At 31.0% G+C, this 16,099-nt stretch overlaps 1 protein-coding gene across 4 annotated transcripts in view; it reads right to left on the bottom strand.

Annotated features, from left to right (window-relative positions):
* LOC143063720 (protein STPG3-like) overlaps positions 1-15,318 on the bottom strand; it is a 28,733-nt gene extending 13,415 nt beyond the window's left edge. The window contains exons 1-2 of one of the 4 annotated variants that reach the window (XM_076236045.1): positions 15,158-15,318; positions 4,201-4,735 (exon numbers count right to left, since the gene is read on the bottom strand). In XM_076236045.1, the coding sequence (XP_076092160.1) occupies positions 4,201-4,733 (533 nt within the window). In that variant the 5' untranslated portion in view covers positions 4,734-4,735; positions 15,158-15,318. Of the gene's footprint in view, positions 1-330; positions 554-4,200; positions 4,736-6,914; positions 7,070-9,590; positions 9,732-15,157 lie in introns of those variants that run through there. The other 3 variants (XM_076236044.1, XM_076236046.1, XM_076236049.1) reach the window with 3 other exon arrangements.
* Between the last annotated feature and the right edge of the window lie 781 nt (positions 15,319-16,099).

The following is a 16,099-nucleotide window of genomic DNA, read 5'->3' as shown; positions in this document are numbered from 1 at the left end:
ACAAAAACTCATCCAGTTCTGTCTTCTCAATTTTTTTTAATAATTTTTCTCTATTCTTAAGAATTTTGCCTCTTACTCTCTATCCTTTTTGGTTTAACAACCCATTATTTTTCTGGTATATTTTTATATTCCTTTTCTCTGTAGATTTGACATATTATTCTCTATTTTGTTAAACCCATCCAGACCCTCTTATATGTAAGTATAAGAACTAAACATCAGCAGAAAGAGAAACTGCATTATTGTGTCCAATTACTTTGCAACAGATTCAAAAGTATTTGATAGATAACCAAGTCTAAAACATTTAAAAAAATTCTATGTCATTAGACCTACCTTCCATTATAGCTCCAGTTTGCTATTCTAATCTTTGGTACATTAAGAGGAGGAAACATATATATGTATATCCTTACATATAAAGAAATTTAATCATCCAGATACTGTCATAATTCAAAACTATCCGTGATATCACCAAACAACAGATCAAATTTCAATCAACACATCCTTATATACGTATAGCAGTCGGAATACTTTTCTATAAAAACGGTATTAATTTTTGACTTAACACCCCTTTACAAAGTAAACCAATCTTTTAACTGAACATTTATAAACGACTATCTACAAACTGCTATACAAATACATATATTTGATTATTTATTAATGCAGACTCTTTGAACAAGTTGCTGTCAGCACGAGGCTTTAAATACCCCCATTGATTTTAGAACAATTTTATCTCGATGGAACTGAATTAAAGTCCGTTTCTAGATGTAAAGAATAAACATTTGTGGGGGTAGGCTTTACAATTAGCTTAAACAGTTTGAATTTATCTGATGCGTGATCGCATAAAGATTATTAATTTTTGATCAGTCAATTAACTATTTTAATCACACGTAGTTTCTACTCCATTATAGTAAAGTGTGATCCAATATATTGAATAATGTACCTGTTCACGCAAAACTTCACAGCAGAAGTCCGTTGTGATCATTTAATATTGTTGGGTTTTGTTTTAGTCGCTAGGTTGATGCCTAATTGACATATACTCGACATTTCAATGTATTCATACTACCAAACCATTTCTTGTCCAAGGTAAAATTCCAGAATTACAATTTTACATGAAAGTATACTGAAAGTACATTGATTGGACTTCAACTTCTTGTACAAAATCTGATAAAAATGGAAGATCATTTGTTTATATAAAAAAGAAGATGTGGTATGATTCACAAGAGCCAAATGACACAGAAATGAACAACTATAGGTCACCCTCAGGCCTTTAACAATGAGCATTTTCAGCTATAAAAGGTCCTGAAATGACATGTGAGAAAACTAACGTCCAAAGTAATTAATAATAATACGAACGGTAGACAAATATGTAACACAGCAACAAACAACCACTGAGTTACAGGCTCCCGACTTGGTACTGGCTTATTTCTTTTAAACTAATCCACCATAAATATAAAAATTAATTGCTGATGTATTGCCATAAGGCACTTTAGTGGCAAACCATGCATATCCTTTGGGTCTTTTTGCTAATAACTTGCTGATATAACAGTTATACTTCTAATACTATGGTGAGAGTATCTTCAGTGTGTATTACCTCTTCATTATTATCAATTAAATAATTTAAGTTTGAAATCAAACTATATTTATTATTTATTTTCTTACCTGTGTTGACATTCCGTATACAATTTACTTTTACAATTCAGAAGATTGATTTTTCTACCCTTCACAAGGTTGAGGTTTTAAATTTTCTAGACAGAACTGCGGACGATATGAGAGCAAGAATAAGAAGAAAGTACGATTAAATACCACAGTTCCGCAGTTAGTAAGGTCAAGGAAACTTTGACACGATATGATTGTCTTATGTTTTACCCTGTTAAACCGATTTAATATTTTTAAGTGTTTTTTTTCTGAGCTGATCTTTTGTACAATGTGTTATGCCATACATCTAGGTGTAAAGGGGGAGGGTTTAGTTCTGAGGGAAAAAAACCCAATTTGGCCCGAGAACACAGTTATTTTGTAGTGCAGTAGGTGTCGGACAGAAAAGTGTGATCTTATTTGAAGTTCATTCACTAAATTTAATATTCGAAGTACCGGCAAACAGAAAGAACGTATGATAGATTACAAAAACTGCTCATGTGTTTTAACTTATCATTGGTGAGCTGTTGACAAATTATGAAGTGTAGCAGTACTTTGTTCGTCCAATTTATGTTTTGCATTTCATCTGTTTATTCACAAAATTTTATTGAAAAATCGAGTTATCTCCCTTTACATGGGAAATGCTTTTTAAGACTGTTTATACATATTCGAAAATCGATTCAAGTATGTACAATCATGACCCAAAAAAAAAAACACCATTGAAAATAAGTCAATGCCTACTCTATGTATGACGACTGCCCTGATACTAATTCTATATGTTAGTGATCATGCGGTGACAACAAAAATCAGTACACAAGACAATACAACAAAATGGAAACCATCGTTAGATGACAAGCAATAATATTAAATTAGTTTGTTTGTTTTAATAAATACTACTATACTTCACTGGTCCAAATCGGGACCACCCTTATCAAAGTAGAGCTCATCCAACTGAACAAAGGATTCATCCTCTTTTACAGCAAATGGATGTTGTCATTTCTAGCCTTTAGGAAAGAACAGCTACACGTACAATATGTTGAAAATATCCACAACTACAGCCGATTTCAATAAGTATGTTGATAAAGTTTATATCTTTGGTTAGCCTGCTTGCTAGATAGATGAATCGTGAAGTCATTATTTAATGGTTTAACCCTCCTTTAAGAGTAGACTAGTCCAACAGATAACCAATCTATCTGTCTGTAGGACTAGGCTACTTCGAAATGAGGGTAGACTACCTTATCTAACAATGGCTTCATGGTTCAGCTACCAAGCAAGCTAACCAAAGATATTACCTTTAGGCTTTAGCTACATATTCATTAAAATCGGCTGTAAAACAGATTAATTCCGTGTTAATCTTTTTTTTAAATAAAGCAGAAGAACGTAATCTTTAATGTACTACCGGATCAAACCTCCGCCCATTTGTTCAGAAAGCGATGGCTTTGGTCACTTATTTTACAAGATGTATTCCATCAGTGCTGCCAAATGAGTGCGGTTGTAAATCTATCAGACCAAGTAAAAATTAAAAAAAAAGATGTGGTATGATTGCCAATGAGACAACTCTCCACAAGAGACAAAAATAACACAGAAATTAACAACTATAGGTCACCGTACGGCCTTCAACAATGAGCAAAGCCCATAACGCATAGTCAGCTATAAAAGGCCCCGAAATGACAATGTAAAACAATATAATCGAGAAAATTAACGGCCTAATTTATGTACAAAAATTGAACGAAAAACAAATATGTAACACATAAACAAACGACAAGCACTGAATTACAGACTGACTTGGGACAGGCACATACATTCAGAATGAGGCGGGGTTAAACATGTAAAATGTAAGCGGAATCCCAACCCTTCCCCTTACCTGGAACAGTGGTATAACAGTAAAACATTAGAACGAACTACAAAAATCAGTTGAAAAAGGCTTAACTCATCAGAAGGATATAAATGCAAGTGGACGTGGACGGGTACTTGTACATCCCAACAGCAAAAGGCACTGGGTACGGATCTGAGAGTACCCGCAGTTAACTGACAGCTAGTTCAAAGCCTCTAACAACTATTTAAAAAATCATGCATCTAAGACTAAATTATCAATCCGTACCCCGACAAATCTATTTATTCTCTTATATGCTACGGTGATTTCCTTTTCGAAATCGAATTATTTCCCCTATCTTGTGCAAGTAGGCCTTATGTGGACGTTTGATTTTTTTTTAGAAAATTTGTAATAAAGTTTTTGAATTTTATTTATTCTTACATATAAATGGATTTTATTCAGTTTCGTGTATGCTACAAAACTTAAAAGTTTTGGAACATGCCGAGAATGAAGAATGTGACATGAAGAGTTTGATACACAGATTGAATTAAATCTTTGAAATTTGTTATGGTTTGCAATAACAGATTATAATTTCATTGCTATGTTTTCCTTATTTATAATCAATTAATAGTGTACAGCTGCAAAAAGGCACAACAATGCTTACAAGACTATTGGAAACATATATGATTTGAACAAATTCTCAGTATAGCAACCGTCTTCTTTTGAAAAGCAAATGCAAACAAATATTTTAAACTTACTTTGCTGACATCGAGACTGTTGCTAGACGGACCATTCTAGTAGGAACACGACGTGTCCTGTGTTGCTGAATCAGCATACCTCTTTCATATGCAGTTGGTGAAGACATAGGTGGCGCTGAACCAATATGAACAGGATGGGCACCACCGAAACTTCGTCCATGCTCGGTTACACTCCTACCAGGTTGTATATTATGAAGAGGTTTTCGTTCAACGGTAACGGACAAAGCAGTTGTTTGAATTTCCGATTTTTCAACTTCTAATCTATTTTCATTGGTCAAACCAGTTAGAGGTCTAGTTGTTTCACTTCTGTTGTCGGTGTCTTTCGTTTTTGCAGATCTAGTTTTGTGTTTCATGTCATACTTAATAATTTCCGGTTTATGTTTGACTGTTGAAATTTGTAAAAGTCCACGGTCGTCGAATCTGGCTTCCTTAAGATGAATAACATCTGCCAACTTAGCATGATGCACATCATCTGTAACCGGACCTTTCAATTCATTATCTAGTGAAGTGGGATTTTCTACTAAAACCGCCATATCTGAAAGAGAACATTTATAATTCATTACTTATTCTTTATAATCGATTTACAAAGAAATAGAATATGTAAAAGATTTAACATTCAGAGAAGCTGAAGAAAATTCTTCAAACAAAACATTATTGATGTTGAATAAAAAAAAAATTTTTATGCATTCGTAAAATTAATTTTGTAATACAGATAAGTCAATAAGATACATGTACCTGGCTAATATATAAGACTATACGCCTTATTTATAAGCATAGTTTAAGAAATATGAATTTCGTATTATTAGTTTTTGGCTTTGAATTCGGATTTTACACGAGCCATTGGATTAAATCCCCAGTCTAACCGGACGTGGCTGCGTACTTATAAATCCCGCACAGCCAGACAGACGCCCTACTTGGGATGGAGTAATGCTAGCCGGAAGAAGAACAAGGTGACATATTTTTATTCCCTATGTCATCCATATTTTGGAATATTTGATGTTTGTAAATGTTAATCATTCTTTCAGATCATTGTGTATATAGAAAAGTAAACGATCTTTCTATTTAATTGAAGAGTAGCATATTTGACAATAATCAGCATTTTTAATAGACGCTCGTATAACGTTTACTGTTCGATTTTGTTTATTATTCGGAGTTTTTCTCGCTGTTAAAAATCTTAAAAAGCTTATTACCATTTTTCAGATGTAAATGATATCACTTATTTTATCCATCTGAGAACATTTTAATACACACAAAAGTACATGTGACTACCAGAAAAGGTAGAGCTCATTGATTAATCCATAATATTATACGCAGAATAGTTCATTTGAATTATACAAATGTTGCTGATGTTTATATCTTTTGTATTTACATTTAAGAATTAATGGTAACTGTTAACTATTTTAAGCTTCAAAATTATTTACCTTGTCCATATATATGATCAATCAATTTGAAACCTCATAACTCACCGTTTTCACATTTTCAACATGTCTTATATCAACACCGAAATGTCGAATGCTAGACTGATATGACTTAAAGTATCAACAACTCAAAAATTTACTTTGCGATTGTCACTTAAAAAAATAAGTGAAAAAAAAAACAAGATAAAAGTACGTTATGTGATAATATATATACGTCACCAAATTTAATGCGCACAGTATGTATTTTGGGAATAAACCCACATTAGGATGCCAAAAGTGTGGAAGGTCCAATTATCTACAAATTATTAAAATAAATCATAGAAAACCAATTCAGCCACAACAGAGCAATGAAAAACAAAATAAAAAAGACTAAGGAAATGTCTATACAAATTCCATATAGGAGAATACCTACGGAGTATGATTGACATACATGTGTAGACTTTCATATATGATTTTAAAGCAGTATTTACCAGACAAATGTCAGTGATATTTTACTCATACTCTTATATAAATGTAGGATTCAGTGCACATGCTTCACGTCTCCTCAATATCTACCCGAGACCCAAGGCAAGGGACACCAAATGCACCTATTCCGATAGAAATCAAACAGAACACCTTAAATATCAGTTTTACCTTAGAGTGTTGCAATCTTTGTTTTATCATAGTGGACAGTACACCAATTGCAAAACCGAACTTTTCGAAGTAATTTATAATATATTAAGGAAACAGTAGTTTTTCAAATCCTATCAATCGATTACAACTCAAAGGAGAAACCAGGGGAACTTAAAAAGTCAAATCATACAACAAACTGCTGTACATAAATAAGGCCGTTAGTTTTCTCGTTTGAATTGTTTTACATTGACATTTTAGGGCCTTTATAGCTGACTATACGGAATGGCTTTGCTCATTGTTGAATGCCGTACGATGACCTATAGTTGTTATTTTCTGGTCTCTTGTGGAGAGTTGTCTCATTGGCGATTTTACCACATGCACCTTCTTTTTTATGTGTAAAAAGTGTTATATTTCTAATTCTTGATACATTTATGTTGAACTCTAAATGATGACGGAAATATATTTCATGACTCTTCCATTTTTCTTGTTCAGATGATTAATACTATATTATAAAAAAAAAACTCCTTAGTCTCCCATTACCAAGATCGAACAAAAAGTTCAATAAAAAAGTCAAATGAAGTAAGTCTTTTAACAATATCAAAACGAGAAAAGGAATAAAATGGGATATTAAAACCTTCAGGAATGTTTTAAATAAGGAATTATAATAGCAAATAACGTACATACCACACTATATTTTCGTTCTACAGCCTTGAATTATTATCAAACTTTCAACTGAGAGCAATTCTATCAAAAATATTGTTTTGTATCCAAGAAAAAAAATATACATAGCACAAAACACTTGTATACTGTTATCAAACCTGGAGATCTTAACAGTTAATAAATGTTTAATTCTGTCAGGGGACTATTATTGAAGAATTTAAATGCCCGAGCACATACTTGAAGACGTGCACAAAAGAATTGTATAATGTTAATCAATATCATCTGATACTTTGATTTGACTAATTGTAGATATACGTAAAACGAAAATAGTATGTACTAAAAATTAAAGGTATTTAAACACTACCCCAGGTTCAGAGTAACCTGTAAAATAGTTTACATTATGATAAAGTTTTATACCTATATGTCGATTAAATTCTTTTCAAAGTTATGTTACTTCACATGCTTGCTTTGTTTAATCCAGATAATCCTTTGGTAATCAAATTGTTTTTCTAGTATTATTTAAAAAGATAAAAAGTCAACAAAGACACAAAATCTACAACAAAGGGAAGTCTTCATAACCCTTATTTTAATACGGGACTTATTCTCCTGTAACAGTTATTTCCCCTCCCGTGATGGTTACATTTGGCTTTCTCCTTCTTACGTAATTAATATAGTTTAGTCATTATATGCTTTGTTTATAGTATCGGTTAGGATATTGATAAACCTTGCATAGTTATCACTATAAATAATGAAAGTATATTTAACACAGGATTGATCTAACTATTTATTGGACTTTTAAAATCACAAATATAGGAAGTAATACGGAATTGTGAATTCACTTGTAAGAATCTATATTCCTTCTCATTCAGGTTTATTACAATGTTGTCGTTAACAAAGCAAATAAGATTAAGTCATCTGGAGCTTTCTATTTGGTTAAATACGCATAGTAACAAAAGGTTATATATTTTGTGAGTTTTAAGGATTAATTTGTCATTCTCTAACTAACAGAACCATAATGCGATTGCTAATCTTCTTCGGTTTTTGGAATTTCTTGAGTATTATAAATGGACGATGCATCATATTGAATTTCTATAACTTTTAATGATCGTTCCTATAAACATACTTGTTTAATATATAAGAGTGCACACGACAGTTTTTAATTTTTTTTATAATCAGTAGATGTCACTCTGAACTTGTATGTATTAAATGTAATAAAAGAGGAGCGAAAGATACCAGAGGGACAGTCAAACTCATAGGTCGAAAATAAAGACAAAAAGACAAATAAAAGTACACAAGACACAACATAGAAAACTAAAGACTAAGCAACACGAACCCCACTAATAACTGGATTGTTGTTTCTATGGTTCCCAACAAGCAATCGCATGTATCTTTTCTTGTACGTAAATAAAGGCAACAGTAGTATACCGCTGTTCGAAATTCATAAATCGACACGAACCCCACTAATAACTGGATTGTTGTTTCTATGGTTCCCAACAAGCAATCGCATGTATCTTTTCTTGTACGTAAATAAAGGCAACAGTAGTATACCGCTGTTCGAAATTCATAAATCGATAGAGAAAAAAAATCCGGGTTACAAACTAAAACTGAGGGAAACGTATGAAATATAAGAGAACTACGACACAACAGAAACACAAAACCAAAATGTAACACACACAGAAACGAACCATAATGTAACAATGGCCGTTTTCCTGACCTGGTACAGGGCATTTTATGAAAAATAGAGGGTTGAACCTGGTTTTGTGGCATGCCAAACCTATAAACATATTTGTTTAATATATATGAGTGCACACGACAGTTTTTTTTATAATTTAAGTCCACATTTGAATTGAACATGTGCATGAACACTAAATATACACTTATAAATTCCTTGCGTCCAGAAATCCTTTTTTTTATATTTACCTACACCATAAAATCATGCAAGTCAGGGATGGGTAAATACACTGCAACGTATTGGAGCTATATACCCAAAAGAGAACATAAACATAATTGCCAAATTCATCTAATTTATCTCATTTTATGTTTGCCTTTTTGGCACAGATCATACAGATTGTGAAACTTTCAGCATTTCACAATTTTCTACATTAGAAAATGTCTGAAACAAGTCAGGAATATGACACTTAATATCCATTCGTTTGATAGTGTTTGAGCTTTTGATTTCGCGATTTGCTAAGGGACTTTTCGTTTAGAATTTTCCTCGGAGTTCGGTTTTTTGTTATTTGACTCTTTACAAACTCGATGCAGGGTATTCGTTTTTATTATTTTGCCAGGTTAAACTTTCATCTCCCAGGTGGCTGTCGTTTTACTTACGTGCGTATATATGGTACGAGCTCGACTAGTTTACAAAGAAAATTTTAAGTCAATCTAATTAAATAAATGAATGGGTTTATTCATATAATAATTTTTATTAGAATTAAAAATTGCGAATATTCAAATTGTGTGAACAGAATGTTTTTCCATTTAACTGAGTGACAGTGTCGTATCGGATAAAAACCGTATCGTACAAAAATACCTTTAGAAATCATTCCGATCCCGGTTAGTATATCGAAAACAGAGATTATTATAGCACCTATGCAGCCTTCAAATACTGAAACTTAATCATTTTGGGTCTATGTTCCGGATGTTTTTTTTTCAATGAAAAATATAAGGTAATTTTGCAAAAAGATATGTTTAAAATCTTACCTGGACGGAAAATCTGGCCTTCACCAGCACGATTTCTTATAAGCACCATTTTGTAAATTTACATTAAACTCTATCCAAACGATTTCTTATAAGCACCATTTTGTAAATTTACATTAAACTCTATCCAAATTTCATTTTGTTATAGTTATAAAAATCTGAAGGCAGTTTTATGTTTTAAAATTTCTTAATTTATGTTTGGAAACAACAATATATGTATTAATTTCAAAGGTCAGTGATTTGTGAAATATAATACTTTCGATCAATTGATCAATCACTCGAACAAAAAAAGTTAATGGACCAAATTAACAACAATTGTTTAATATTAGATATTTATTCTGCTTTATTTATTCTTTTTTGTTTTATATTATTAGTCTTAGTTTCGTATGCTATATTATTGAAATCGGTAACATTCATTTTCAATCATACCTTATTTCTGATATCAGCTTTGATACCCTTCTGAACCTCGTTGTCACAAAATCAAAATCGAAATCAATACACCGTTTAATTTAACAAAGATCTAAGACAAGGACATCTAAAGGAAAATGAATCAGATCAAAAATAATCAAAAAACAAGATCTATTGTTATGGCTTTTGAAAATGAAAATAAATAATAAAACTTTGTATAATGAGGCTTCTGAGAGGGTAACTTTAAGTTAAGTTCCTTAAAATTAAAAAAAAAAAAATTATTGCTCTTAAAGAAATTAAATTTAAACAATATTTTATGCGAAACAAAATCTTGTAACTTATGTAGAAGGACGTGGAATTAGTTAACTATACAACTTAGCTACAAAAAAATAAATATCTAAAACAATGTTGCATGGTTTAAAAACATGGATATTATGGACTCACAGAATACAAGAAACATAGTTTTCTAACCATGTAAATCATGACAATGTTATACTATGTCTGCTAATAATTCATGGTACTTTGAGAATGAAGTCTATGAACATCTATACAAAAAACCAAGACAGTTTATATAAAAGTCTCTGTAGAGGTATTGCAAATTCTGTAATGAGATAGAGGACGAAAAACACTTCTTTCCCAAATGCCCTAAATACAGACAAAATATTTTAACTTCATTAAAACCAATTCTGAGTGGAAAGATACTGCTAAAGATGACATGCTAAAATTTAAAATATTACTAAACCCCACATCTCACAGTCAAATTAAAAATACAGTTTCTGTTATGAGACATTCATTAGAACGGGAGACCCAAAACATTTATTTGAACTGCTATTATAATATTGTATTGTTTATTTTTGTATATATGTTTGTCACAGATCATGTTTTTTTTTTTTATTTATATGGCAATAAAGTATTTGATATCTTAGAACTTCATTCAAATCGTTCATTTAAAAAAGTATTACATGTACAACTTTTTATTTATTTTGGGAATTTGTGTTCTATACGTTTAACACCCGAAGAATCTTTAGTAGAACATTATATATTGCGATGGGTTGTGGTCGCACAATTTTTTTTGCTGTTTCGAGTGAAATGGCATTTATCATGTATTCCTCCTTTAGTCTACAACATAATTTGTTCATGCTACACTGAATTTACCAATGCAGAATTGACTACTTATTACTGAAAACATCTATACCAGTACAATAAATCTGATAAAATGTTTATCATAATTATGTCGGCAGGAAGTCAAAGTATTAAATTTTGGAGCGCATTGCATACTTTGTCAAAAAAAAGAAGCTTTTTCCTTTTCGGTAGGGTATAGAAGAATTTTGAGTAATTGATTGATACTTAACATCCATTTCAGCATTACTGTGCTATAAAAACAACCGACCTCACATAGGAAAACTGACAGTCCTATAGTCAATTAATATTGGAGTAAAGCAAATCTGCCACTAGCGAAATTCGCAACTCACAACATCAGTGTTGACAGGATAGTGATACAATAGATGGACTACTTCAAAAATATCTATTCCTATATAGATAATATGGATAATTTGGATAAATTGGTTTTATGTCTTTCTTGTCCGTCAATTATGCAGTATGCTGCTTCATTTGTTAAAAAGTCATGGTCACTGAGGAGGGTGGACTCAACAACTGCATGATAGATACATATATGTATATAATGTTTGGTTCTTTTGTTGGTTTTTTCTGTATGATGTATTGTAAAATTACTATGTTGATTTATGTATGCCTTCAACCCATATGGGTACAAATGTGCATTATATTCAATAAATAAATAAACTTTAATAGACTACCTAGGGAAACTGGAACATGAATGCAAAATAAAAAGCCCAACTACCTATACAAAATGAATTGTGAAATCGTAAACTCGATGGTCATAGCTACATTCGTTTTCAGAAATTATTATTTTCAAAGAGTAAAAAAAAATCATTTATGTCCAAGCGTTGTGGTTATAAGAATCTGAACTGTGTATTCGAGAGCTGTCTACTTTATAGTTTGGTCATAATTCATGTTACTAGCTATTGAAGAAAGAATTGAATTCCTTTTAAATGGATATGGAATTATTACAAGAAAGAATCAAAGATGTTTCTAATTGTGTAAACTTTCACAACAATCTATATACTATGTACAGTCTCACGTATCATTATTTTAATACATCTTATTTTGCGTGACTGTATTTATACATCCCGTCATACTTTGAACGACAAAATTATTTCATGTCTACCTGTGCGAATTTCAAACGCGCAATTTTCACCAGTACTCAAAACCCTCCTTCCTTGATGGGTGCATTTTACATAGACAAATAAAATCGTATAATATAATCAAAATGAGGATGTTAATTTGATGTATGCCTTTTTGTGCTTCTTCGTTACATTTGTTGTTTTTATAGTGATTAAGATGATAACACAATGTTGACTGCTGTACCCCTATTTTTGACATTTTTACCTATTGTGTCTGTTTGTTTTGTTCACGCATCGGTTACAATATAATGGAATTTGATGCGACTGTCATACAAGTGAGAGGTTTAGCTAGCTATAAAACCAGGTTCAATCCACCATTTTCTACATTTGAAAATGCCTGTACCAAGTCAGGAATATGACAGTTCTTGTCCATTCATTTTTGATGCGTTTTGTTATTTGATTTTGCCATGTGATTATGGACTTTCCGAATTGATTTTCCTCTGAGTTCAGTATTTTTGTGATTTTACTTTTTAATTCAATTGTTGTGTTGTGTTGTATGCATGCATACTATAGTAATATTTTACTGTGGTTAATCTTTCTGAGAACATACGCTATACGTTTGATTAAATTGTGTTCACTTCTTTAGCATATTCAGGCAAATAAATTAAAATAGGCTTAAACTACAACCCGAAACCTGTTGATACAAAGCATACCTGGAAGTTCGACAAAATAGTCCTATTTAACTCGCTTTTCCTGAATTAATATTGTTAGCATTTTATATAAGAACAAATTGATGAATTAACTACGTAACTGATTTTTTTAATCTGTGTCGAGGCATTCAATTTTTAAAATTTTGATAACAAAGTGAACTACATAATCTCAATATGAAAAATACTGTCTGATACTCAACTTTTTTATTTATTCCTTGAATTCTTCTAGTTTGATGGCAAGTATACAGTTCAATGTACTACGCAGAATTGGAAATCAACACGCGATTTTTAATCGGAAAGTACGGTTTTCATTTAATAGCCTTGAATATTGATAGTTTTAAGTTCAGGTCATGTTATCAGAATATAAACATAACTATAAAATACATCCAATTTTGATTTAAATACTCAGACATAATGGGAATGTATTATATCGAACAATTTAAAACCGTTTTGAACAATATAGACCAAATACTCTGATTCAATTTATTTCATGGTTTTAAACTGGTAAAACTTAATTTGTTTCAACGACTTTTCACATTGAAAGTTTAGGAAAAATAAATTTCATATTTTAATTAGTATTATTGATATCCTGTTTGTTACAGTGTCTCAAGAGCAGAACACAATTTGTTCTATTCAAAAGATGAACTTTCAATAAACGAAAATGGCTTATGATGATTTCAACTAAAACATAATCATTAAATATACTTTGGTAAACTAACGGTAATATTTTTAATTACTTGATATTAAAATAATGGGAAAGTGAATAATTCTTAAATTGATTTTCAGTGTACAAATAGCTTACTTGGTCAAGGTTTTTGTCAGAACAAACACGTGTTGTAGACACCATATCAAATATATGTATATATTTTGTCATTATTAAATAGACTGTTTTCACAGGTGTACATAAGTATATTAAGTCTTCGCTACTTTTCATGAAAGTTTCTGTTGTAATGCTTGAAATTAATGTATGCATAAAAATATAAAGATGTGGTATGATTGCCAATTAAACAACTCTCCACAAGAGACCAAAGACACAGAAATTAACAACTATTATAGCTTACCGTACAGCATTCAACAATGAGAAAAGTAGTCGGCTTTATAAAGCCCGATGTGACAAATATAAAACAATTCAAGCGAGGGAACTAACTGCCTGATATATGTACAAAATAATGAACGAAAATAAATATGATGTGTAGCAACAAACGTCAACCACTAAATTACAGGCTCGTAACTTGGAACAGAATGTGACGGGCTTACACTATGTTGCCTTATGTTTTAGTTATAAAATATGAAAGAAACTGTACGAGTCGATTTAAAAAGGTTTGTTATAAATCATGCCAGTACCGAATTGATCACGACTGAGCTGACCATATCCTTGGGGACTGATAGTCATACAGTAATTAACAGACCAAGAGTCAAAATGAAACATTACGTCAATTTTTTTTAATATATCATATATCATTTTATTCTGGTATCACCTTAGTTAAAAAAAAAAGGTATACAGAAAAACACATTTATTAACATTACATTGCGTTGTACATTTAACAAATATCATTCAGAAGAACGTCTGTAATTTTGGAAATTTAATTTCATGCTATTAGGTGCATAGATTTGAAAGAAAAAAAACATTACTGATTGTTTTAGTGGGTTAAAAATGGAAGAAACGGAAGGACAAACAAATTGAAAAAGCACAAGAGTGAAATGAAAGCAGGGATTCATATTTTAGTGTACTGTACTGAATAATTTATTTTTGCTTATAAATACTAGTACTCAATTGGTTAAATTCAAACTTAGACGGTTAACGGAAGAAAAAAAACCTTATGGACTAGTAATTGCAATTTGGCACCATTTATATGTGGGCGGATATAAAAATCAGCCATTCATTTCTAATTATACCACATATTAAGTAATCGCCTTTAATAATACTATTGGCTTAATATATATACGAAAACAAGGTTGTACGCCAAGAATGCTATGAAATATAGGCTAGAAAAGATAAAATCTTAAAAAAGAGACCCAAAGCTATGTATAAATTCTTAATCTAGATATGAATAGATGGCATAAACACAGATATATAGTTTTATCAAAGTGTCGAGTTTTCAATGACATTTACAAAAAGTATCGCTTTATCCAGACTTCAAGATATTATCCTTTTTGTAAACAATTTCATACAGTAGTCATTAAATATTCATAAAAAGTTAGGGTTAAACATATATGTAAAATTCATGGAACCAAAATTAAAAATACTTACTTTTTTAGTTGAATTCCTTTTAAGAAATTCTCATGTCATATGTTCATTTTATCACTGTTGCTATTATCAAAATATCATTTTTCTAATTAAACCGCCATTTTGTATCTGATCAAGCGTTCGGTAGTCAAGATCTTCCGTTTAATTCTTTATTTGGCTGATTAATAGACCGACACCTTTATTTTGATAGTATATAATATATGGTGAATTGCTGACGGATAGATTATATAGTCAAGCAATTACCGTTTCCATCCATTTAAACAGATTAATTCTTTACGACCAATGTGTTTGATACATATACATTTTGAAGTTTAAATATGTTTTCAATATTTATAAATTTAAATACAAAGAGTAAAGTTTAAATGTTAAATTAATACTTAACATTTGATATTAATATGTGAAGTAAACATGTTTACTAGGTAAAAAGATTTCAAATTGTAAACTATCATTCATTTCATATTACTTCCCAACTTATTTCATTTTTACCTCTACTGGATACGTACGTGTTTTACAACGCAAGACGGTCGAAGCATGCACAGTACGAGTTGTAAAAATAAAATGGACATAATTTTTTTTTTTAGATGAAATGTTATTTATATAAACAAAGTGAACAATAAAAGCACAACAACAATTAATGCAAAGAATAGTAGGATTAAATATGCAATTAGTACGAACTGTGCGCCTCAACTTACCGACCTTAAATTAGAAATATATTCCTTTCTAGTCACTTCTCCTCTCACTGGATTGGTTTTTGTTTTTAGCTTTTCGAGATCTCCATCTTATTTCTTTATAATTAAATGCATGACGGAATTTGTTCAACGATGAGAGGTTTTCTATAAAATGTTTGAGAGATTATGCACTTGACAAAGGATGCATAAATACATTTTCTTTAATATACAGACTTGTCAGTATAATTTGTGATGTAGCTAGTTATCGTCTTTTTAA

Source organism: Mytilus galloprovincialis, chromosome 2, assembly GCF_965363235.1.
Source record: "Mytilus galloprovincialis chromosome 2, xbMytGall1.hap1.1, whole genome shotgun sequence".
NCBI classification, from domain to species: Eukaryota; Metazoa; Mollusca; class Bivalvia; order Mytilida; family Mytilidae; genus Mytilus; species Mytilus galloprovincialis.
Note: the sequence above shows the minus strand (reverse complement) of the source record. Positions and strands in the feature narration are given on the sequence as shown.